This window comes from Lates calcarifer, linkage group LG19 (genome assembly GCF_001640805.2).
Source record: "Lates calcarifer isolate ASB-BC8 linkage group LG19, TLL_Latcal_v3, whole genome shotgun sequence".
Lineage (NCBI taxonomy): Eukaryota > Metazoa > Chordata > Actinopteri > Centropomidae > Lates > Lates calcarifer.
In genome coordinates this window covers 10,612,240-10,638,790 of record NC_066851.1, presented here as the reverse complement: position 1 = coordinate 10,638,790, position 26,551 = coordinate 10,612,240, and the positions used below count along the sequence as shown (strand labels likewise).

The following is a 26,551-nucleotide window of genomic DNA, read 5'->3' as shown; positions in this document are numbered from 1 at the left end:
ATATGCAGGGCACGAAACAAGACATTATGCCAGTGTACTGTATGAATATGCCTGCAAGGCTTGACATGAATGCAATTTCATGTAATTTGAATGCCTTTCATGAGGCAAGGACTCTTTTGAACTGTCTTAAAAAGCTCATCCACCATGGTAGCTGCCAGTGGCCCTGGGTACAGAGGAGTCATGTCGACAGGCCCAATTAATGATGGGGCGTCTGAGAGTGAATGAATGAGGAGCTTTGAGAGGATTCCTCCACCTTAAATCCCCCTGTGCTGCTGCTCCCAGACTGCCTGTGAAGAACAATCAAACGGCAGCAACCCCCTCCTATTTATCACTTTAAGACATTAGCCAGACATGGGCCTGAATATTAACCAGCTCCTTTTTCCGGGAGAGTTCCACACCAAAGGCTGCGTGTGGCAACATACATTTTTAATCACAGGGGGAAACGAGGCCTCTCAATCGCTCTCATCTATTACTGTGTGCTTAACTCTCAGCAATTTTTTCTCCAGGGCTCTCAAAACAAGAAACATGTCATCACTGTTGTTGCTCTTTCCTTGTGGTTTTAGTTTCATTGTTTTTTTTTTTTATTGTTTAACATTTTATCAAAATGGCACAGATCAGAATTTTGTACTCAGTTTCATTCTGCGGTTTCTTGATGGATCACAGTGAGTCCTTATCTGCTACAAATTGTTTGTAAAGCGTAATCTAAGTCTCTCAGTGACTATCTTGGCTGTGCTGACAGAGTTCATTTCCCTGGGTTGACTGTGTGTCTTCCTGTGTAGGACAACTGGGCTGAGGCAGTGGAGCATGAGCTGGGCTTCCACAGCTTAATTGGAGTCATGTTCTCCGGAGCCTGGAGCTGCTTCTCTCCCTGCACCGGCCTCTATGGTGCTGGGCCTGTGGTGGGAGCAGGAGGGGTAGGACACTGGTGCCATGCATGCAGGGAGATGATCTGTTCACCCCATCCTCTCCCTCTGGGACCCCCCTCCACTGTGACACATGGCACCCTGGTAACAAGGTCACTCCACTGTTGTGGCACCACAGGGGCAACAGGCCTTATTATCAGGAGAGAAGACATTCTTAAGAAGGATCTAAAGGAGAATCTGATCTCCAATCACATTTGTTCACACAAGACGACAAGGTTCTCTATATCCAGGAGCTTTCTTTCTAAGTTTGTCAAGGGTAAAAAATTAATTCAAATGCATTAGATATGCATATAGATATCACGAGAAAAGCTCAAATATATTTTACATGATAAAATCATGATGGATCATTATTGCATCATGTGTATGTACGTTTATGCTTTATCAGAGATATGGTCATTTTAAAAGGCAAGCTAATCTAACAAGATCTCAAGATATATATATATATATATATATATATATATATATATATATGTATGTGTATGTATGTATGTAGTATATGTGTGTGTGTGTATATGTATATGTACAAGATCCAACAAGATCTCAGAGCAGTGCCAGCCCATGCATGGTCTACCTGAAGACGATGAACTGAAGACGATGCATGCTCACCACAATTTCCCTGACTCACTGTGTATCAAGTATGACTTTGTGATGAGACTTTTATTTTGAAAGTATTTCATTTTGAAGTGTTTTCTCCTCTCTTAAGTTATGCTTTATGTGGGGTGGACGTCATAAACAATTATGTTAGTATTTTGCAACACAGAAATGGTTGCTGATATAGAGATACTGAAATGACTAACAAATCTGGACTCTTCCCAACACATTTCATTAGAGTTACAGATTTACAGTTGCTCCTAAACAGAGCCAAAATGTATAATTCATGCAACATAATACAATCATGTAATTTGGATTATATATGTATTGTGTGGTTTCCAGAGTATAACATCCTTGATATACTAGAAGTACTAATGATGTCCAGTGAGGCAAAATCCTGCCAGAACCTTTCAAAGCATGAATGATTACTCTATAAAGAGTACTTTATGGTTATAAGACAAGTAATGCACTTTGCCTTGTGGTTAAGAACTTAAAAAGCCTTATTATCAAAATTTATTCTATGGTCTATTTTTCATTTGTTTAGGTAACCATTTATTATTCACTGTTTAGCAGGGAAATTACAGAAATCAGTTAAATGAGGTAGACCATGCATGGGCTGGCACTGCTCTGCCAGCATTTATCAATCTCAATCTCTCTCAGTGTAAGAAAGTGAAAACTAAGGAAAGTCATTTTGTGCCCAATGAAAGTTTTCCTCTGGAAATTTTGCCTTCCATTAAGAATCAAATTAAGCACTGGACCAGTGCTTTTCAAAATGCCCACCCCCTCGAAATACACAGACATCTAATTTGTGATTTATTATGTTCCTGAAGTAGAGGGAACATTGGTGTGCTGTTGAGTGAGGAGTGGTTTATCCGCTCCTCAGTGGGTACAGTAGTGTGTGTGTGTGTGTACGTGTGCACGTACATCTGTATTTACCAGCACGTGCGTGTCACAGAGGGGGGTGAAACAGAGTATGCGGCCATCATTCACTGCTGTGGGTCAGCCCTCGCACGTGACAGCAGGTGACCAGTGTCAGACAGGAAAGGTCACAGGCCTGCAGTCTGCACACTCTCCCAGTTTACACAGCTTAAAGAATCCTGCAGACAACCAGGCAAAATTTGACTCTATAAGACAGATTATTTTCCTCTCATGCCGTCATGGAACCGTTCAGAGGTTTGGGTCATGATGAGATATTTACTGTCTGGGGCAGCTAAATGTGCAAGCTTGCTTAGCTGGATGCCTCTTTGCCTGATGCGTTTTCTCTGTCCCGCTCCCCTCTCGCACTGTTTCACTTTCTTCACTTGTCCCTTTTTCTCCTGAACTTAGACGGCACGAAGCCTTTCTTCCTGCCTCGTCTGTCTGTATGGACCCTGATGACAGCGAAGTCTGGAGGCAGTGTTTTTGAACATCTTTCAGCCTGGCCACTCTCTGTGGGAGTCCCTTTGACTTGAAGGTACTGCCTTATTTGTCTAATGCGTGGTGATGCGCATTTGACATTCACCTGTGTGTGTGTGTGTGTGTGTGTGTGTGTGTGTGTGTTGTGTGTGTGTGTGTTTGTCTGGCCCATTAGTTAAATAGATAAAATGCACTGTTCCTTTTTCATCTCTGCATCGCCTAAGGGGTGTTTTTACTTGATTGCATTACAATCACAGTAAGCTTTTCCTCATTAGTGGTAAGCATGTTTTAATTTCTTATTTTAGACAAGAAATTTCACACAGTCACATCTGTACATGGTTTTTGGTGTGAATACAAGTAGCCTTTTTTTAATTATGTTGGTTGTCTTGGTTTTATTTTTTTAGGGAGGCTAAAATCTGCCGGATGGAGATTAGCTATGAAGTTTAACGTGGGAAACCTTTGTACCAGCCCCTCCATTGTGGGAAAAGGGCATTGATAGGAAGGCAGATAGAGCTGATCAATAAGAAGTGCAGTTTTTCTCCCCAGGCCTTCTTTCATATCTCTCTCTTGTTTGTGTTTTGAAGGGGTCGGGGGTAGGGTCTGGTAAAGTGGTGGCGTGGGCGGGCTTCTGCCCCTTTATCAATCAGGATTTTAATTACACACGTCTAGGGCGACAGCTAGATTAGAAACCAATCGACGCTATCGGCCACAAAATCTAATTACTGTTTATTGACAGATAAGGGCAGGCCCCCTTCACTTTTCCAAATAAGATAAACCTCCCCCCTCGTACACAATGAAGAGCAGCTCATACTGTCCATGAAAGACGCTATGATAAGTAAACCCCCGCCAGAGAATTCCTCTATGCTTATGGAGAGACATTACCTCTATGGACTTCTCTGTTGTAGATGACACAGGATCAGAGCGAGGGAGCCAAATTACACCTCCTCTTTAAACTGTATAAGCTCTGTAACAGTAGAAGCTTTTAGTTAATACAGTATATCTGACCTGAGGATTTTCTTTCTCCACACTCATTCTGGGAAATGTTTGAGCTCATCTCTGCGACCTTTAACCTCATGTTTCATAAACTCTAGTTACTCCCTTTTTTGTTAGTTACTCATAAATCAATGGGGTCTTAATGATGAGTAATGAGTGACCCTTAACCCTGCAGAGCGCACACAGGTGAACCATCCCGTCTCCTGTTGACACACATACCCCTCAGAGGACAGTCCATCCTCGGCCCTGCTCGACGTCCTCCTCTCTGTCAACTAGAAACTGCCCCTCCGCACCCTCACCCTCTCCCGCATCAGCCGTTTTACAGCCTCCGTCACCGCGTGATGCACTTTGCCTTTAAAGCCGAGAATCTGCCTCAGGTAAATATGGAGTAAATGATTGGATTATTGTTCTTTCATTTGGCTGTGTAGTAATGGCTGGATTATAAACATTGCAGAGTATAGATTTCCTGTCAGATCCTATGAATCAGACATCCTTATCTCATTTCCAGACTGCCGCTCCACCCAGCGCTGCCATCTCCCAGCCAGGGAGTCTGTGAGAGCATGGGGAAGCCATAGACGTGCGTGTTTACACACACACACACACACACACACACACAGACATAAACATAAACAGACAGACAACCAGACAAGCACTCACAGTTACACACACATACATATGAGTTAGAGGGAGAGCGAGAGGGAGAGACAGAGAGACTGTTGTCACCCAGCACAGCACAGGCACTCCAAAGTCCATTCGAAGATTTCAAAAACCACTTAGGCCCCCTGTCCATATTTGTTAAGCAAGTAAATCTAAGGGCTACAGCGCACTGAATTCAAAGAGAGAGGAGAGACAGCAATGTAGAGAGCATGAGAGAGAGGGGGAAAGGGAGAAAGATGTCTCCTAAATGAAATTTAGGTGAGGGTGGGATGGAGGGTGGCTGACAGCAGGTGGAGGGAGAGAGGCTTTGGACCCTGTGATTTGGTTTGAATCGCGCAAAGAAAAATGTTTGGGTTTGAATTATGCAGCATTTTTGACCAGGACTGGAGATTGATGCCTGATTCCTCTGATGCTTGGACATCATATCAGTAGTTGTGCTTGATATGTCTTATGTTTTTTTTCTCTCTCGTCCTGCCTCTCTGCCTCTTCACTAAATTTCTCTTCACTGGATTACCAACACTGTAATTTGGTTAGGGAGCTGTGTGGACCAGCAACCGCTGCACAAACATGCTCCTGTTGGAATCCATCAAAACTCTGTGCACAACTGTGGAAAGTCAACAAAACAACACACACTAAACTGGTATGAGAAAAACATAGGGTACATATGTACCCCTGTGTAATGTATTCTAAAGTTAAAAACAACCAGTGTGAGATTTCATTCTTGCTAAATTAAAAGTGCTTGAGCTTGACTTGTGTCTTGGATCCAATCCAATGCACTGGTCATTTGGCCATCAGAATAGCAGGCAGGAAAGACCACCAAAGAAAGGTGCTCTCATCAGCCACAGCGATGTCTTCCATTATCATAATTTATATGATAGTGATGTTCAGAAAACTGTAAGAAAACCTCATGGAATTACACTTACTCAGGTATAATCAGTTGATTTCAATATTCAAATATATAAGTATGTTTTTGTAAATGTTGTACATCAACATTAGTTCAAATCTGGCTGCCAATTATTTTTGTTATATTTTATTGACTAACTGAATCATTTACCCATAAATTGTCAGGAAATAGTGAAAAATGTCTCCTAAAACTCAATGTGGTGTCTTCAAATTACATGTTTTGCCTGACCAGTAGTCAGATATTTGGTTTACATTGAAAACAGAAAAAAGTAGCAAATCCTCACATTTGACAAGCCAGAACTTGGGAGCGTTTGGCACTTTTGCTTGAGAAATGACTTAATTAATTATAAAATAGCTGATTCATTTTCAGCAGATCATTTCAACTCTAGTTTGAACTACATTAAGGAAAAACTTTCACTTAAACAAAGTTCTCCAACTCCATAAAATCACTCTCCTGCTTATTAGCAATCATAGTTCCAGGCAATAGCTCAGTGACATTACATATTAGAGCCTTACACCTCATGGCTCCTACATTTACGAGAGGATTGTTTATGTTAGCCAATAAAAATGAAAAGAAAAAAGAATGAATTCTTAAACTGGGTGATATTCTTCTTTACATCACAGTCTGAATAATCTTTCTGTGGGTTGTTGAGAGCCACTCACTGGTAGTTAACACACCTAACAGAGGGAACTGAACAGGACCGCTGTTGTCATTCCTTAGTGCAGAAGCAGCGCTGTGCCATTACATTTATAGATTTTCCCTTTGATGGGATAATTTGGTCTTTATATCTCTCACAAATGAAGTGATCCTCAGTGCTCCTTGCACGGCTCAGTGTGCAGGTCCCATTTTCAAATACAGTTAATTGCATTCGAAAAGAATCAATGATACTTTCACGGTGACAATATCATTCTTTTAATGTCACTTAATTTCCTCAGTGAAATGATTACATCAATAGCCTGGAACCCATTTCTATCTTTCAGCATGAATTAATCTATTAAGGACAATAATTACACGTTTGTAATGGATAGGTTTTTGTGCTCAGAAGTAAATGTAGTCAAGTCTCCATTGTGCGCCTGGTTGTTGGCACTGTCCGGACTGTCATTCATTCAGTTTATGAATTACACTATCACCCTGGGAAAATAAATAAATAAAGGTACCTCTGCTGCAGCTCCTTGGTGGCCTTGTTGTGAGATAGCCCTCCCTCTAGTGGAGATGATAGAGTTGGTTACTGCTGTCATCTGGCTTCATGCTCTGGTCCACAGCTGAGGCAGTCAGTCAATGATGGAAAATTTGAAATGTGTGGAGGAAAACCTTTCATGAGACAGAACAGAACAGAACGTATATGAACACATTTTTCTCATCACATTTACAACATGAAATAGGCTTCAGAAGTTTAAGGGTCAGGTGTACTGCTGGGAAAATTAGATTTTAAATAGTTTTTACATGTTGATGTGGATATGTGATGTTTTGCCGTAACACTGACAGTGAACAGGACCAGAGAACCAGCATAAAGAGTTGTGCCATGAGGTTCACCAACAAGCTTCAAATTTCACTAGTATATATATTGATTATAGTTTACTTTCACATGGTTGCCTTTCAGTATCACACAGAAAACTACACACCAAACTACACTCTAAATATTTTTTACAACCTAAAAATCAAATCTAATGGAGTTAGTGAAGTTTGTGAACACCTGGGTTATGTGATACATTGTGATCTCTGCCTCAGACGTGACGCTGCTATTGTCCTGTTATTTATTCATCAGCAGTGGAAACCAACCGACTGCTGAACCTTTTGCACGTCTGCTGTCACCTGCCGTTTTCTCAGGTGAAAATGTAGGCTGCCTACCACACCCCGGAGGTGTATGGGCAGAGAGGCGAAATAAAGCAAATTAGAGCCTCTGACAGAAGTCAACAGACCTCACAACAACTGTACAGGAACACGTAGGCGCTAACGACGGCCACGGTGCCTAAATGCTATTGAGTGAATTTCTTCACCAGTTGGGGTGCCTGTAGAAATTCACGAAGCAGTGAAATAAAAAATATTAACGGTCGAACACTAATAATAATATCCACTGAAACCTCTATGATTTTTTAAACTTGCCCCATTAGGCAGAAAGTAGGAGTTAATGTCTGGCAGAACGGTTATAACTCATTTTCTCCTCGTAACAGGCTTTTTCCTTTGAATCATATTTGACCCCGCTCACCGGGGTCCTGCTGCCGGTGGAGGTGTTTGGTTTAGGCACAGGGCGCGCGCCGGAGGAGGAGTTGATAGTGTGGCTGCGGTGTGTGACGGTTAAACGGCGCGCTCAGACGCACAGAGCCACACCACCACCACCACAACCTGGAGACACCACTTCCAACAGTGCGCTAGCTGTGCTCAGCCGGGGATGTGACATGACTTGTCCGAGTAAGGTACACTATACATTCATCATCAGCCGTAGTTTATCTTGTTACACATTCACAGGCATGTCATTTTGTTTTTCCCCGCTTCGCGTTCTTTCTTTTTAATTTGAAGATTTTTTTTAGCCTGTTTTAAATTTAGCTTTTGACGCACCTGTAGCTGTACTGTAAATTACATCAATGTGCACGCGGGTTAGCTCTAATTGAGGCATGTCCAGTGCACGCGGACCTGCAACACTGTACCTATTCCTCTGGGAATAGTGACTGAATTACGTTATCGATTTGACCATCACTGTATGCATGAAAAGGGCTAAATATCACGACTTTAAGGCCTATGTTGTCTGTTTATTGCCAGAGAAATTCTGAGCTAAAACTGTTAAACCATTAACCACTCAGATTTGTTTGCTAATTCTTGGAAATAGTGTAATTTTAAGCATGCTAGGTTAAGAGCTTTTATGCTCTTTACTTTGACCAAATGTGTTTATATCACCAGACTTCAGTTACATTTTGCTATCAAATGAGCTTGGCTGTTACAGAGTTGATTAAAACATTATTAAACAACCAGCAAACTGAGGCTTCATGTTGCTCAACTGCCTCAGCATTAGTTAAACTACAGCCCTGTGTAAACTGGAATACCCTGGTTGGTTTTATGTGTCTTTAATGCATTAACATGGCTGTATGATCAGTGAAGTCATCCTTGTTTTATGCATACAAATCATTTTCAAATAGGTGACCAATGCCTAAAGCCACTTTATTTTGCTTATGTAACCTAAGGTGACTGTTTTCTTCTGTTAAGTTAATTTACAGTAGTGTTCTCTAGTTGCACCACCTACACATACAGTGCATTTAAACAGACACACACATGCATGTGTGTGCTGTACACAGGAGTGAATAAATGCAGATGTTTGATGCCATAATAATCAGAAAGCCCAATCAATAAAACAAAATAAAAGTAATTAGCAACATGTTACAATAGATGGATCAACTGAGACTTTCCCTCTGGTTGTCATATTGCGCTAACTTTGTCACGCCACATGTGATCGAGTGTTTACCCAGTGCAGCTCTATTCTTTATTTGTATCAGATCCCTTCCTGTCAAATCAACTGTCACACGCTGTGATTTTTTTCATAACAGAGCTGATAAGGAGCAACGATAGCAGCAGCAGGGCTTTCATAGCTCACAGTGCCTGACAAAAGTCTGTATGGTGTCAGTCGAAAGCCTTGGGAGGCCAAAAGGAAAATATGCAGAGATGTGATTTATCAAAGAGAAGCAGTTATCAACTTGAAAGAAAGTACACAGGCTAGATACCAGGGTTATATTGTGGTGTGTCATGAGAGAGTATCACCCCTTGTGACTCTGTCTGGTTGTAACTAAGTATCTTAACCCATGTTGGATCAGCTGTTACTGCTGTTGGGATGTGAGCTGACACATTTGGCACAAAATGAGGAATTGTTTTGACGGTTTATTTAATCGAGCTATCCTTGCTAAAGTATTTTTACATCCTAAATGAGGTAGACTGGGTTGCTACAACTGGCCACAAATGTTATTTTTTAATTATACTGAAATTCTGTTTAATAGTGTCTATAATGAAGTACAATATCCAGTATACTTTATGTGTCGTTTGTGCCCTGTGAAGTGTATAACCGGGTTTTATTTTTTCTTTTGTTCTGAGGTTTGTGCAGTCTTTTTAAGTCTGAGAACCTTGTTTGATAGTTGATTTTATTCCTCTTTAAGGGATTAAACTGACAGGTGTTTGAGTTGGCATCCATCTTAATTAGATTTTCATTTATTTAGTCATTTGTTTTTGTGACAAAAAAGAGAGCAGATGCTGTGTGATCTGTGCCACTGTGGAGGCACTATTGCTGCACATCAATAGGCCTGTGATGATCAATAGGGATTGCGTGATGTTTTTGCATTGATTATAGAAACGTGAGCCGATGAATGGAACCGGATTCCTCTCCGGGGGTTATGCTGTTCCTGTTTCAGCAGAGAAAACTGGAGAGCAGCAGAGCGACCTAACACACCTTATTTTGCATGAGTCTGCTGGTAGACTTCGACTCCTCCTCACTCACTCACTGTTTTTCACTGAAGTAGCTGAGGACCATTGTCAGGCACCTCGTGAGTTTTCTGAGAAGTGGGCAAGCTGCCGTTTCTTTCTGCTTGACTCAGCCAAGTGTCAGCCATTGTCGGGGACTGCTCATTTCTCCAATAAGATGCCATGGTAAGCTCTGCTCTTATAATGTGGGGATACAGTAACATGGAGACCCTCACTGACTGTGAAATGGTATCTGCATTCTCGGCATTCTTACTGAGCTTGATCAACAGTGAAACACAGGCGGTTCTAAAGCCGGGGTTAGAGAAGACAGAGCTGGATTTTCCGCCGCTTTAGAAGCTGATGGGGCTTCCAGAATATGAGTTATGGCTTGAGATCATCTCTCACAGGTGGTGAAAGGTTCACAATGGTCCCTCACATGTAACACCCGCAAATGGAGCTAGTGACACAGCTCAATAAATACATTTACTGTCCTCAGTGGCTTGAAAGCTATTGGTTTTTGAAAGTGAAGTGCTGCAGATGCACTCGACTGCTTGCTGGAGCTTCTATAGTGTGGCTTAGACTGGTGTCAGATTTTACTTTTATGATGTATTATATAACAGTGCAGGCAACATTTTGATATCTTAAAATGCGTATAGTTAATTACAGTAAGTTTTTTAAAATCTTTGTAGTCAAGTTCTTGAGATGTCAGCTGCTTGGTAAAGTTCCCTGTTGTTGTTGTTGTTGTAATTGTAATATTACTTTGGCTTTCCTGAGGCTTTATTTGATATCATTGCTGTGAATGTATATTAATGCCACCATCTAAAGAAAGACGTAGAAACGAGAGAGTAGAAAAGAGAGAGTGCATTTTTTTCAAAAAGATATAAACGAATAAAGATAATTTGCTCTAACATTAAGAACACTACATTTTCTACAAGTTAAAACAGAAATTATTTAAGCTTCTGTTATTTTACAATGACACTGACAGTCTCCTATTTATTATCTGCATTTATATTTAAATTTGAGTTCTCAGCATCCAGAATTGGACAGCTCTTTTTATTTAATTGAGATGGAAACTTTGTGCATTCTCCTGGTTGCATCTCTGTTGTTCATGTGATAGCTTGTTTTGTCTATGTGTGTGTGAGCCATGTGTGGCGTGTGTGTGCAAGAGTGCGCGAGTGAGCGTTTGGATCCCTCCTCCCTGGTGCTCCGCCGGCCCCTCTGTCGCTTTAAGTCCTGCCCCTCGGAGCCAGCCAACAGCAGCTGTTCCATATTCATCAAGCCCTTGAGTCTTAAAGAGCCCTATCCCGACCATGGAAAGAGTCATTCCTCTCGCTCGCGCTCTCATGCTCTCTCCATCTTAGCGCTCATCCCGCTGCTGCCTGCGCTTCTCTCTCACTCACTCTCTCTCTCTCTCTCTCTCACCCCCCTTTACCTCTCTGTCTATCTGTCCCTCCCCCCTTCACTCTCTCACTCTCCCTCTGACACACACACATTCACTCACATACACTCAGACACACACTCTTCCTTTCTCTCTCTCTACCACACATACATAAACACACACACACACACACACACATACACAACACACATGCTCACGCACACACACACCCACTCAATCCATCAGAGTCCAACATACCTGTGCAGGCTGGGGGGTGCGGTGCTGGAGGGGCTTTTCGGCAGCGTTGTCTCTGAGGGTGCTCTGCTATCATTTGGGGAAGAAGCGGGTCTCAATTGTTTTCTCTTTCCTCTTCCTCTCATTCCTGGAATGCTAAAACTGGACTGATGGACATTTCAGAACTTTGTCTTCCAGACCCTCTCAGCTATCATAACCAGTAGGTGCACTTTGTTTCTTTCTTTTCCTTCTTTCACTTCTCCTTTTAACCCCTTTGTGATGTTTTACTTTTCTTTCCTGTCTTTCTTTTTCTCCTTTTTTTATCCTCCTCCTCTTTTAACAGTGCCTGATCTTGTTGTTTCCTTGAACCCTCCTAGTCTAGGCACTGAACTTTTTCCTGTTTTAACTGTGATGTATTTTCTTTTTACTGTCTTCTTCTCACTCCTACTCACACTCTTATACACACACTTTTTCTTGATCATTGTTTTTAAGGGCTTTTAAATCATGTAGGACTTTACAGCATAGAGCAACAGGGCAGGTGCAACTGTGCATGTGTGTTTCTGTGTGTGTAGATTTATTGTGTGAACACGCCATGTATGCCAGTCTTTATAAATTTCATTCAGAGCATGGCTGATTGATTTAGCTTCCCCCTCTGCAAAGCGTGTTTTTTCTTTTTTTTTTACTAAAGAATTTTGGGTACCTGTCCAGTTGGGTTAGGAGCTTGTTTGCTGATGGCTTTGTTCCCAGATCGGGCCACCCAGGGAGAACGAGAATAATATTTTAAGGAGATGAGATTAACGTGAATCCACAGCACTGGAGAGGATAAATTACACACTGTAATATTTTCAGCCAGGGAAAGACAAATAAAAGGACCCTGTAACCTCGGTGAGCTGGCAGGTCTGTCCCAGCCAGCGGCACGCGAGGCAAGCTGCTGTCTCAACATCTCTTGGTTGCTGGGACAGTCTGGGCTTACATCATACTATAACTATATAAATCCATTGATGACTTACATTGCACACAAAATAAATTATATTAAGTTGTAGGAAATATTTAAATTTTGTTTTGTTTTTTCTCATTCTCATTTTTAAAATCACTGATAATGTAAGAAAAAACAGACTAAAACATTGGGCTTGTGTAAAGAGTGGTTGCAATATAGAGATAATTTTTCCATCAGTCTTTAATATTTTCAATAGATATTATTGATAAAGTACTATATATAGAGAAGTAGTGATTTTCAGAAGACGAATCAGATGTTTATTTTTAATATCTCAGTGCATTTAGGTTATTATTATTATTATTATTTTCCACTGGAGGGTTCACTAAGAAAATATCTAGAAAATTGTTAGAAATTACACTGTGCATTCTTATTATATGCCAAATTGTGTGTTATCTTTTCATGTACTTACCTATCTTCATTTTCATCATAATTAAGCATTATAGTTTTAAAAGTCAATTACATTTTAAAGCAATACAGGCAGTGAAAGTCCTTAACAGAAAATAATTCAGTGTAAAGTTAGGGGAGTTGTCTGTATATTTGTTTACTTTGAGCTTTAATCACTGCAGATACAAAAAGTCATTGTCTAAACATATTAATATCTTAGACATATGTTATAATCTCCTTTGGTTTTTTATGAGATGGATTATGCAAGTTCTCCTTTCTCTCAGGGACACCTTGATACAAAATCACACAAACAGCAGTAAAAAAGTGGGTATTTCTGTCACACGTCACATATTATAAGTTAAAGTGTATTTATATTTTTTTCATTGCAGTGTTTCCCTAAATTGGAAGCCAAAACTAAGCACTAACTTTAAGCAGTTCTTTACACCACTCAACAATTTCTGTTAATTAAACATATTCATTTATTAATATCATTGGATTTGAAGAGACATTGAGCTTTTTCATTTTTGAATTATTTTCTCCATAAATTCAGTGTCCAGCAAATATAGAATCATAATCACTGCAACCAGGAGAAACCTTATTAAACACTTTTGACATTTTTAACTATGTTGCAAACCTTTTCTTAAAGAACATGTTTCAGTTGACGTTGTTTCCCTTCAGGTAATCTGACAAATTTCAGCAAAATATTTTCAACTAAATTTCTAAACTTAAATGTAGTAGACATGATATAATATTCACTAGTCAGTTTATCAAATATGAAATAATAAATTCCTAAATGTGTACATGTTAATTTCCTCAGTAATATATTGCAATTAAGGTTAATATTTGTTAATTTGTTTTTTTCCTCCCAAAACAACACAGTTCTATTAACACAATTACAGTATTATTAAAGATTTAATGATCATCTGCACTGATTTCAAATTTGTATATAATAAAAGGAAATACTGATTAATATGTTAATGTTTTTGTGTCCCACGTTCATAACAGTTTATTAATATAAATAGATGTAACATTTAAGATAACAGTGAAAAGAGCTTTTTCTCTTTCAGAGCTTGTGAACAGGTGTTTGATGTATAAATAACTTCAGTCACTTACTGTAGATATGTTAAGTTGAATAGTTTTTTTTTTTTTTTTTTGGTAAAATGTAGCTCTAAGAATATTTTTTCTCTAACTCTTAAACTAAGAATCTGTCACAACAACTTTCTGTTACAAAGAAATGATGATAGTAAATTAGCTTTTTCCTGATTAGCTGTACCAACTACCAACAGCTAGTTATTTGTGGGATCTCTCCAGCACTGGCCTGAGTGTGCTGTTTAATTTTGGTTCAGCAGTGGCTCTCCTCTGCTAATTGTACAGCGGTATTTGCTGCCCCTCACTGAGGGCTGGATGTGGCCGTGATGCTTGGTTGAGAGGATTAGTGGGATGTAGGTGCTCCATGTAATTAGCACAGCACTGTTGTGGAATCATTGTAGTATACGCTCTATAGATTGACCTGAGGGCATCGCCACTGCCTGGGAATTAGATTGAAACAGAGTTTTGTCCTCAGAATAGAGAGACACACTCCTCTTGTCTCTTTGCAAAAATGCGAGCGCATGGAACTTATTACTCAATATTCTGATAGTACAGTTTTACTGAAACTATATTTGCTCAAATTTTGTTTCTTTCATTATCACTTGCATACCCTATTACACTCAACCTCTTATTCATTTTTGCTTGACTTGTTTTAAGTCTAAATATCTCTTGGCTCATGCAGTGAGACGAGTCATTTACTGTATGAGTCTGACAGGCTTATTGTTGATCTTGTATTGCAGTGGCTGTTTGCGCCACTCAGAAGTCAGCCAGTGCTGCGGATTGTCAGTTTAAATTCCTCAGTGCTTGCTGGAAAACACACACACACGGTCTGAGCGGCAGTGAATTGAGATGTGACTTCTTTCTTCTAAATGTTCCATCAACACCCTTGCTTTCCTTAAGCCCTGGCAGAGCCACTGCTTTAAACTAACTAGGCTATCCAATTTCCCTTTATGAAATAAGAGCTTTTTAATGTATTTTTTAGAGAAGCAGAAAGAAGTTAGCACACAATGATGAATTAGATTTCAATTTATTTGACTTCATTCCCAGCTTGCTGCATTAGAGCCTGCAAACACCCATCTCTAGCAGTCCGTCCGCTTGATTCTTATTAGGTTTCAGAAAACAAGGCGAGGGAATTGCATTAGTGTATCTTAAGTTAAAAGCTCTTTGCTCTTTGACCAAGTGTTTCATTGTTATTGGGTTAATCAGATTTTTGCTGTCTTCATGGAGATGCTATCGCAGGCTAGAGGCAGTGGTGGGTAACCAAAGCAGCCGTGCACAGACACTATCCAGATGGGATCAGCTTACGGTAATTTGGTTTCAGAATACATTACCAGAAGAGGCTCCTGGCCGAGAATGGCCACCCCGCTATGAGCCAGGAGCTGGTGGCCTCTGTAGCTGTAGTGTCCAGCCCAGCTGACCGGCCGACCCACCTGTCCCACTCCCACACTCCTCATCTCCCAGAGCTTTTAGGAGGTGTCGGGATGTGTGCCTTTTAAAGCAAACCTAATGTTTTTAAATTAAATTTGTCACCCAATTCTAAATACTTCTTCCTTGTACCAACAGGGCTTTGTTGTCCAATTCATTAGAGAGATTCCTGAGTCCACTGGCCACGCTGGAGCCCTCTCATTTCTGGTATCTAGTATCATTACTTTCACTGTAAATATGTCACTCAGCTCAGGCTGAGAGGGGGGGAGGGTGGAGCATGTTGTCCCTCTCCAGGCCAAATGGGGATGCAGAGTATATTGACACTCTCTGGATGTTCACTATTCTGTAGCTCCAGAGGTATTCAGGTTCATACTTGTTACCACCTAGGCTGTCTTTTAGCTGAGATGCCACATCAAACCCCACCCTTGGGTGATTTATTTATTCCCCAGGTAATAAATTGGGAAATAAGAATAAGAAAAGCATGCAGTATCCCGACTTGTTCTGTTTTAAAACCTGACCTATTCTTTTTGGTATTTATTTTTGTGGAAACCAGTGCTCTGTATTTAAAAATCTGTGTTAAATTAGTCATATTGCCACTAACACAACATAAATTTCACTGCAGAAAGTATTCTGTATAATTTTTTTCATTATTAGTCTGTATTTTATATTATTAGTCAAATTTAGATTATTATATATGTTTATTATAACATGCTGTCTCTTGAGACCCCATCTGATGTTTGGCCTTTACACCTCTCAGTGATTAGCTACCATGCGTCTTTGGCTATTTCACCACATCCACCTGCACAGAAACCACCAACCGTCACCGCACGCGTCCCTCCTGATTCCTCGTCCATTATAACCTTGGACACTTCCACCACAGTGTGAGAATCTGTTTAAAAATAACCAGGTCCATTAGTCTAGAAGGATAATGCTAGCCTACGTGGGCTCTCATGCCCTTGTGGCAGCAGAGTGCTATCACTGACACGGTGCGTCAGCACTTCTTCCTGTTGCTCTACATTGAAGGGCTCCTCTTCATTTACACACACATGTATGCATGAACGTATGCATACACACACATACCATAGATTATAGAAGTTGAGAAAAGTAACTGAGTCAAGAAAAAGCTGTTATCTTGGTAATGCACTTGACAAAATACTGTAAACTACAGTTGAGTGGTAAATTAGTCACAAGAAGATATCAGACTGAGAACACTAAAAGTAAAGTTGGCTATGAAGTAAAGTTTGTCATGTTTCATACAGTTGTAGCCATTAGCATTTTTATGACATCTTCTCTAACTCACAACAGTTCTGACACTCTTTGAAGCATATTCTGTGTCCATTAATTCACACTTGGTAAGAAAATGTGATGTAAGGTGGGTAACTATATGGGTGTTTATCAGTGAAGGCTATTGGTATTGAGCGGCCAGTTGTTTGAAGGTTATGTTTCGGAGCAGTAATTGAAATGCAAAATAACATTAGGATCGATGGTTAGCTTTGTTTATTTATGAAATCAATATTGAAACCGTCCGTCACAGTGGCAGCTCTGATTCCCACTGACAGCTTCACCAAGTCTTCTCTGCATGGCCTGGATGAGCCTTGCACTCATCACAGCTTTTAGATCGAGCACTTTTTTTTTAATCATCCCACTTTTTGGAAATATTTCAGACTCGTGTGTTAAAACACACAGTCTGTGCTTTGAAAGAAAGCTGTGAGGCATCATCAACTGTTGAAAACTGTTAAATTAAAAAGACCAATGCAGTGTGCACACTTAGCAGTGTTATGGGTGTGTCTTCGAGAGAGCGACAGTACTAGTGTTGCTCAACCCTGATTTGCCCAAGGGAAGTAGATGTGACCAATAACTAGCCATTAACATAGCAGTGTGCAAAAAGCCAGCCATCATAGGCCTAGTTTCCCACTGATGAACAGCTATTTCTATTGACGTATTTGTTTCTCTTGACCCATGTCAAATATGCATCGCTCATGTTACAGAAATAACAAAATTCTTTCATGTGGAATTTTAGGTGACTCATACACTCAATTGTGTGCTTTGAAATCCTTTTCTTAGAAATCAGAGAGAGGTTTTCAAAGCCAAACATGGTTAATAAACATTTGGCAGTGCAAAGATATGTTTTATTAGTTTTGTAAGGGCCTTTCAGTTAACTAACTCTAACTCACAGAATAAGCAATGCTCAGTAGTTCAATATGATATTAAAATATGATATAAAACACTATATTTTTACTTTATACCCTTATTTATTTATTACTTGTGTTTACCATTGTGTTTACTATGTTTACCATTATGTCAGGATCAGTGTTTTTCTGTGCCTGACTGGTTCCAAATGTTTAAATGTATCTGGCTCCACTCCAAATTTTTCAGTAATTCAAATATGAAAGTGAAAAAGTGACATAGCAACTCAGCCTGGGTTCTGATTCTCCATTACACAAAATGTTCATTAGAGACTAACCATGTTTGTTTCATGTCTCATAAAAACTCTCTCAGACATATTTTCTAACAGCTTCACTTTTGTAATTCAATAATTTGACAACTGATGTCTGACAGATTTGTTAGTTTAAAGGGGAGTCTCTCTCTCTCTCTCTCTCTCTCTCTCTCTCTCTCTCTCTCTCTCTCTCTCTCTGTGTGTGTGCTCTCCTGCTTGCTTGCTTGCCTTCAAATTATATGACTTTGTGCTATGTGTGTATTTGCCTGTTGGTCACAAAACGTGTTTGCATTAAAACACCTCCTTATGAGCCCACCCCTACAGCACTAAGTGCAATCGAATGGTCACATTGAGTGGCCGGTTGTTGAACCTGCCACTGGGAGAGTCCCTCCCTTCCTCCCAGTACATCCGGTGACACCAGACATGGTGAACACTGACATGTATGTTTAGATTGCCTCCCCCCTCAAAGGAGACGAATTAATTCAGGAAATATCCCCAAAGTTTAATTATTCCTGAATGGTGTGGTGGTGGATACTACCGTATAAATCAGTTAGGCCCACCCGCCTTTTTATTACCAGCACTATTTATGGGGAATGTGTGGCAGCTGGTAGAGATGAGCCTGTAAAAAGCTAGAGGCTATTGCCATGACTATGTCAGACATAGTCATAGCAGTCGTGTTTTCAGTGACATCAATTCATTTTGGAGCTGTTTGAATTGTGTGCTTAAAATAACATTTTAAATGTAAGAAATCAAGTCAAATTTTTCTAACTTAACGATCATGTTGTATCATGCACTTTAAACTTACCTACTGTATGTGTTCGTGATTACACACTGACTGTGAGCCTGTACAAATATTTACACATCTGATTGCGTTGAAATTATCTCGGACACCTGATAAACCTGCTAATTTTGGCCCGTTAATTTAGCCTTTTATATTTGTGTGTGTGAGTCCATGTGCTTGCATGTGTGTTTGTCTGTTTATATTTGGCTCTTCTTCTGATGAAGAGGATAATTTATGGAGGCAGGCTGGGCTCTTTGTTTTAAGCAGGTAGAGTTCCCCCCTAAACAAGGACAGCCTATCAGAAGAAGATTAATGAAGTAATTTCATGCATGGCTCTATGTCTCCGTCCCCCTGTACGCACAGTCACTGTGTCTAAACCTGTGATTTACACTGGACTGTGTTAAATAGCCTTAACCCTTTATAATAATATTTCTCTCTGTTTGTGATACACACGCGGGCACAGACAATGCAAAACACAGGCAACACAATCAGGAATATCCTTCACCTTTCTGATCAAATGAACCAGTCTCTTGGATCTCTTTTCTGTGACAGTTTGTTTCCATAAATATCCAGACAGTGAGCAGCGACTCCCACTCATATTTAATTTTTTTCCTCAAGTTTCCATCATTCATATTTTATAATCCTCCCTCTTTATTTTACATAAGGAACCCTACTGAGAGGACGTGAGAGGTGTGCTGTGGTTGATATCTGCTGGCTTTCCACATAATTTATGGCAGTTAAACAAAACCTACTCTTAAAAGGCTTTTCTAACACAAAACAGAATTTTTATGACGTGTTCATACAAATTTTGGCTGGACAGATCTGTTAATATTCAGGGGCATATTACCAAGTTTAAAATTCAAACTACTTTTCAATGAGATGGCTTAAATATTTGGTATAAGATCTCGTCTAGATATTAGTTTGTGTTGAGTAGCAAAACAATATCTTGGTAAACATTTATCTATGATAATCTGTGTAACTGAGCATAATTTTACAATAGACACGATTCAAACACATTCAAACACATACATATACTTAATTTGCTGCTTTACTTATTTGCTTAGCCATATAAAGTTTTATGGCTAAGCAAGAATAAATAATGCTTATTGACTTTGTTTGTTGTTAGTTATAAAGTGAAAGTTGAGAAAACAGAACATTTTAGAGTTAAAACATCTGCAGTAAAAGATGGATCCACCTGTGCCTTGGTATTCAGTGTACTGTGATATTGGTGCCAGTGTATCAGTAACATATCACACAACACCAGGTTGTGTCTGATATCATTACACATGCCAGTTTTCTGGTGACTAGCTTTGGAAGAGACTTATAATATTCAAAATGTCCACAGTCAGAAACCGTTTTTGCCAGTACTAGACTATAATTAACTTTTTCTAGTTATCGTGAGTCAAATGTAAATTTATGTTGTTAAATTATACCATGGCCACGCTACATAATGGATGTAATAGAAACTAATCTTTTCTAATGAAAAGGCCGAATTAGAAATTTGATCCCAAGTGTACTGCACGGCAGGCTAGACTTATCACTGAACTTCTTTTTTACATATAGTATGATGAGCTTTCCAGTTCTGCTGGGAGCTTCCACACTGGGTCTGTGTAGAAGATTGTTAACTCTTTACATTCTGTAGTGAGGACGTTTAGACAGACGACAACTCTCTCACATCCCCCACTGACAGTAGCTCTATCATTAGCCATTTGTCTTCTCTCAACATCCTGAACTCAGCCCCTTATAAGAACTAGATCTGCCCAGCGCGGCCCAGACAGTTTACATCAGACAAACAGCAGCGCCTGTATCACAAGAGGCCCTCTCTTTCCTGCCAGCAGCATCTCTAGAACAGGAAGGAGCGGGAGGGGGGGATCAATAGATGTGATCTGCTTCTTGGCCAGTGCTATCTTGTGGTACCGCTGGAGCATGGGGCTCATGTTGTTGTAGTGGAGTGAGCTCATGGCTTTATAAAGACTTCAGTGACATCGCTGTGGAGCAGCTAAATATAATCCTCTGCTGGAGACTGAAAAACTTAATTGCCCAGGCCACAGAGCAGTATGGTCCCCCCAGTGGTAACCCTGCACGAGCCCCTAGCCTACGGACTATTGATCCGGGGCCCTCGCTCTCCATTGGTACAATAAACACCATTCTCTCTGTCTCTTCTCTTTCTCTCTCTCTCTCTCTCTCTCTCTCCCCCCCCCCCCCCCCTCATGTATCGCTTACTTTCTCTTTTCCTGTTCTTCTGTCTCCTCAACTTCCCTTTTGTTTGCCTCCATAGATCTGCACATCATAAATCTCTGTCAGCTTCTCCTGAGTGTCTGGCATATCTGTTAATAAAGAGGCCCCTCCCCTCCCTTCAGGTCCACCCTCCTCTCTCTGCCAGAGCAGGACTAATGAATGAGAAACTCCAAAATTAGGGGCCTCTCCCTCGTAGATTAGAATGGGTCCCTACGGAGTGCCGGGCTTGCCTCCAACCAAACCACAGCCGTCAACCAACCCCCTCCTCTCCCTACCATATTTCCATCTTTCATACACTGTCTGCAACACAAACACACGCTCAGACCTATGATCACATAAGCCCATGCAACGTTGGTACAGACGCACACACTCACGCACATTGCCCCAAGAGTCTTTTGGCCCCCAATTCCCCTGATGGTCATTAACCTGGAAACAGTTAGACAGAGAGGCGTCCTCCATATTTCAGCTAAGTGTGTTTTGGAATCTCCATTCCCTTCCTTTCTCCCAAGGGCCACCCCAACCCCTCCCTGAGCCCCAGTCCTTTTTCATTTACATTTTCCCCCACGAGAACACACACCACGCACCCTTGGTGGTGGTGTGTGCTCATACAAGCTTCAGTATGTATTACTGCAACTTTAGCGGGGCTGTGCAGAATTTCAGCATGGCCTCCGCTCTCCCCAAATATGAGTCCCTGGCTGTGTGTCGGAGCGGTAAGAGGTGGCAGTGGCCCCTGGAGGAGAGGTCAGCGTGGCAGCTGCCAGTGGGTTCTGGCTGTGGCGGCGAGGCTGAGCCGGGCTGAGAGGAAGGTCTGTCAGGAGCTAATTGAGTTCGTCCCACCAGCGCTGACTCTGGGGCCAGTGGCTTATCAGGCCACATCGCCTGGGGCCTTCCAGACAGATCTGCCCCTACTGGGGCATCTGATATCACCGTCACCCTGCCTGCAGATGTCAACCCCAACCCCCACCACCCACCCTTTCCCCCTCCACTTACCCAGTCTGATCAGGTAGCAGGGATGTGACACTCGAGGATGAGGTTAGCAAATGTTATAAAATGGTGTTTTTGGCATCTGGTGGCCTTGAGAGTGAAAAGGACATCAGGAATTTACTCACCGTTCTGAGCCTCTAGCACAGGTTTGCACTGAACGGTTGTGATTTACACATGAAACAGGGAGAGAGCTGTAGTCACCCAGAGAACAGCAGAAGACGTCTATATCCTGTAAGTGAGCAGGAAGCTCTCAGCAGGAATACTTACAAATTGGCTCAATTAGATCCTGGATGTTCTGCCTTCTTACAACAGTGTCATCCTATGTTCAGAGTTTCGCTTGCAGGCGAGGGAGGTGTTGAGACGTGAGGGAACGAAAGCTTGTCGGTTCTCCTCTTGGAAGTCGAGGAACAGCGAGTGTGAGACGAGCTGCCAGATCATTAGGCCAGCTAATCCTGGTCACAGCAGCACCAGTGGAATGATATTAGGGATCTGAAATGCTGTTAGGAGGGCCAGTTGGAATCAGATTAAAACCAAACTGTGCAGTGTGCGTTTGTGGGCCCATAACCCGCTACTCAGCATGAATTTTGATCGGTACAAAGGGAACAAAAGGAGGAGGAACAGAGGGAAAGTAAAAGAGAGAGAGAGAGAGATACTGTATCTTAGACGAGCGCTGCTCCTTTGGGCAGCGAGGCAGCAGAATTTGAAATGCTCTTACCTTGAGGAAGGAAGTAAGACAGAACTATAGATTTTATAGCATCAAGTCTCAGTTAGTTCAGCAGACCCTTTCCTGTCTGCTCTCTGTGTAGCACACAAGCTAATTAGCACCTGCCCCACATATTGAATTATTTATCAGGACTATTGCTGCTGTCAAACTATTTAATGTTCATAATTCATTTTCCCATACAATGGTATTTATAGATTTAAATTGGACCTGTCCCATAAGAGATTACGAATATTTATAGAAATATTTTAGACTATTTGATTAATACGCCAGGTTCAAGTGGTTAGTATTCCCTCAGTATCATTAATCAATATATGCAGGCTTGTTAAAAACACAAGCATAGCAGTGGTATAATATGTCATAGCAGAATGAGTTAAGGGGATTCTAGCCAACGCATTTATTATAAATGACCACATTGAGCTGGAGGGGAAACAGTTAAGACACTTATGCAATTATGCTAAGTGTCACCCTGAAGATGGCCTTTGAACCAGGGTTAAGCTTACTCTGAATTTGTGAAATAAAAGCTAAATGGAGCCATCTTGTGCTCCTGCGTTTTAATATATAGCCTTTAATAAGCCAAGTGCAGGTGCCCTATCGCACAGGTGCACATATCCATCTGAAACAGAGAACATAAAGCAGATGAACACAGAGCCGTGCATTAATTTATGGGGATGCAATCTGCATTCATTATCAAGAGCGGCAAGTTCTATTTTAGAGACGCATGAAATGGATTCACTTTTTCAATTTCTGTCTGCAAGGACGTTTAAGAGTACAAGAGGATAATTTTTAAAACGGCAAATCTGAATAAACTCCCACATTGCCATAATATGAAAATATTTCATGCTTTGTTTAAATTTAGAATAACTGTATTGCACAGCATTTTCTCCCACAGAATGGTAGTTGTGTATCAATTTTATATAGTGGAGGCTTTATATTGAAAGAAGAATTCCAGGAGTGCTGAAGCAAAGGGCTTATTCCACAAGGTCAATGGTTTTAACAGGGGGCATTTTTTATTATTTATTTTAGCAGTTAACCTTTTTGTGAATTTCCAGAAGTGGTAGGCACCTGGAGCTCCGATGAATATACATGACAGCAGGGAGGGAAACCCGGGAATGAGATTTAATTTGACACGCTGACCCCCATCTCCACGGGCCCTGGAAGAGAGGGTGAGAAAATAAGGTTGACCCACTGACCCCCGGGCCCGAACCCCTCCGTCACACACCCTCACAATTAAATCAGCCTCAGAGAGCAAGAGGCAGTCCGGCCGACCGATAGGGGACACATTGGAGGCCTCTCACATTCCCTGTTTCCTTCTGAAGCACTCTGAGACAGACAGCTATCGTCCAATCAAGCAGATAGAGCCCAGTGGGGAACACCCCCGTATCTCTGAGCTGACAGTAAACTGACATGTCAAATATGTAAACATTACCATTAGTTGGCAATATGCTAATGGAACTAATGTGCTAAGGCACAACTTGGGCTGTCTAGCTGCCACTCACCAGGAGCCCCCGTGTCTGAATTTGCATAAGCCATGCAAGGCTCAATTTTGTTAATGCAGGCAAGTGCAGGTGACCTTTCACCCCTTCCCTGGTACCTAATGCAAAGGGGTGTGTGTGTATGTAAGTGTGTGACCTCGCCTTGACCCTAAGAGGTCACTATGTCTACAAGGCATCCTCACTACATTGAGTTATCCATCTCCTCCACCAGTCCACCTCCTCAGTTCACTCTATTTGTGGACAGAAAAATGAGTCAAACACGTCCAGGCTACGTTTTTTCGCCTGTCGTTTTCCCCCATGCAATTTCAAGTTAAAGGTTATAGTGCAGGACTGAAATAGATTATATGGGCAAGGAAGGCTTCAGAGTGCATTTTGTGGCCGCAGCCAAAAGGCTGCACTTTAGTCTGCACACGTTACAGCATCAGATTGCATGTACTCCAAAATACAGTTATTAGGCAGACAGTGAAAAAGTCAATATCTTGCCATCATGTTTCCTTTTGGTTGACTGCTGACTCAAGGAGACAAGCCAAGGTCCGCTCTGCTCTCTAAACTATGGAGATGCCCCGTCTTGATGTGCTCTTTGTGTGTATGCACTTGTGTGTGTGTGTGTGTGTGTGTGTTGTGTTTGCGTTTGCGTGTGCACTTGTGTGTTAAGTGCTCTCTCTCTCTTCTTTCTATCCCTGTCTCTCATTCTCTTTCACTCTGCTTTCTCTCTGCCAGTGTGTTTTTATTGTACGCAACTGTGTGTGGATGTGCATGCTGTAGTTGTGTGTATTTGTACACTGAAGCACTTTCGCAGCTGCCGTGGTGTGTGGCTAATGAGGCACTTACAGTAGGATCCTCCCCCCGGTTCACTGGTTTATAGGGAAGGTTAGGAACAGAAAATCGGAAAGACTTAAAAAGCAGAACATGAAAATAGAGGATATGCAGTACATTTAAATGTGATTTATCTGATATGTTACATCATCTCCCATCTTTTCTGACTCCCGTCCTATAGGTTCATTAACTCTGGAAATTTCTACATGATGTCTAGATAAAGAAAAAGAGAATTTGTGTTGTAATTGTTGTTAACTGCCACAGTCATTATATTTTGTACTTAATGTCAATCAAGCATTTTACTGTTTAGATTAACACTGGTAGATGAGATTCATTTCCACCCTTCAAAGACTTGTGCCAATCATCTTCTCTTCTCCTCCTCCCTTCCCCATCAACACCCCCTCTCCTACCTGTCTCACCCCATCCCTCCCCCAGGCTGCTGAATAGAATGGCTGCCGATGACCGGCATCTACCCTCCAGTTGCGGGTCCTACATCAAGACGGAGCCATCCAGTCCCTCCTCAGTCATCGACACGGTCAGCCACCACAGCCCCAGTGGCAACTCAGACGCCAGTGGTGGCTATGTCAATGCTATGAATAGCCACTCCAACGGCCTGGACTCTCCACCTATGTTCACCCCCAGCGGGCTCGGGGCTGGCACCTGCCGCAAGCGCTATGACGACTGCTCCAGTACCATCATGGAGGACTCGTCCATAAAGTGCGAATACATGTTGAACTCCCTCCCCAAGAGGCTGTGCCTGGTCTGTGGAGATATAGCCTCGGGGTATCACTATGGGGTGGCCTCTTGTGAGGCCTGCAAAGCCTTTTTTAAAAGGACAATACAAGGTATTTTTCTCCTCTCACCTCCCCCCGAACAAACACTCAATACCAGTTATTTCATCCCATGTCGCTGCATCACCAGACACAAAAACACCTTCCATACAAGACACCTTTGGCCTCACAACAACACTGAAACATACTCAGTCCAAGCGATTCACTATGTAAAAAAAAATCACTGGAGTGTGGAAGATGTTCTCTGTACCTCCTGAGACCAGCAGCCTCCATAAAAAAAGATCGTTTGTTTTTTTTTTTTTGTTTTGTTTTTTTTTCATTTTATTCCAATGTGCAGTATTTTACTACTTTCAAAGGAGAACATTTAAAACAGATAAACTTATTTAGTCTTTATCAAATAACAGTGCATTTAAAGAGTTTATTTTTTTCTGATGTAAATAAAAACAGAAACCAGAGAAATAATTTGACATGACTACTACTGAGATTATGATGGCATCATCTGTCATGGTTGGTGGTGTATGGTGGACATGACATCATCACTCAGAGGTCAAATTTGGTGGAGTGTAGGGGCTGTTTGCCCAGATGCCTTGGGGGGCTCAGAGAATGTGCTTTATTATTCCTGTCCTGTTTTGTGTTGTGTGTGTGTGCGTACGTGCCTGGAGACTAGGGTGCGATTGGCTATCTACAAGGCATGATGTATCACAGCTTCTCATTAGAGAGGCAATGAAAGGCCCCCCTCTGTGAAACTGTGCGCTCTGCTCCAGATTAATCAGGAAGACGGAGATATTGTTGAGCCTGGAAAAAAAAAAAATCTGCACAACAGGCACAGCTGCCCATGTCTAAGCTCTGTCGGCTTAGTAGTGGAATACATGCAGTGGAA

General features: G+C 41.4%; 1 protein-coding gene and 1 long non-coding RNA gene across 8 annotated transcripts in view; both read left to right on the top strand.

The window, feature by feature from the left end:
- The first annotated feature begins 2,845 nt into the window (after nucleotides 1–2,845).
- Nucleotides 2,846–4,494, top strand: LOC127143647 (uncharacterized). The gene is made up of 3 exons (XR_007815214.1): nucleotides 2,846–2,967; nucleotides 4,078–4,279; nucleotides 4,411–4,494. It is a non-coding gene; the product is annotated as an uncharacterized LOC127143647 (long non-coding RNA).
- A 3,197-nt stretch (nucleotides 4,495–7,691) lies between these two features.
- The window catches only part of esrrb (estrogen-related receptor beta), a 47,058-nt gene continuing 28,198 nt past the window's right edge, over nucleotides 7,692–26,551 (top strand). The window contains exons 1-3 of one of the 7 annotated variants that reach the window (XM_051078242.1): nucleotides 11,331–11,732; nucleotides 15,546–15,614; nucleotides 25,316–25,725. In XM_051078242.1, coding sequence (XP_050934199.1) covers nucleotides 11,683–11,732; nucleotides 15,546–15,614; nucleotides 25,316–25,725 — 529 coding nt within the window. In that variant the 5' untranslated portion in view covers nucleotides 11,331–11,682. Of the gene's footprint in view, nucleotides 7,878–11,330; nucleotides 11,733–15,545; nucleotides 15,615–25,315; nucleotides 25,726–26,551 lie in introns of those variants that run through there. The other 6 variants (XM_051078243.1, XM_018690266.2, XM_018690267.2 and 3 more) reach the window with 6 other exon arrangements.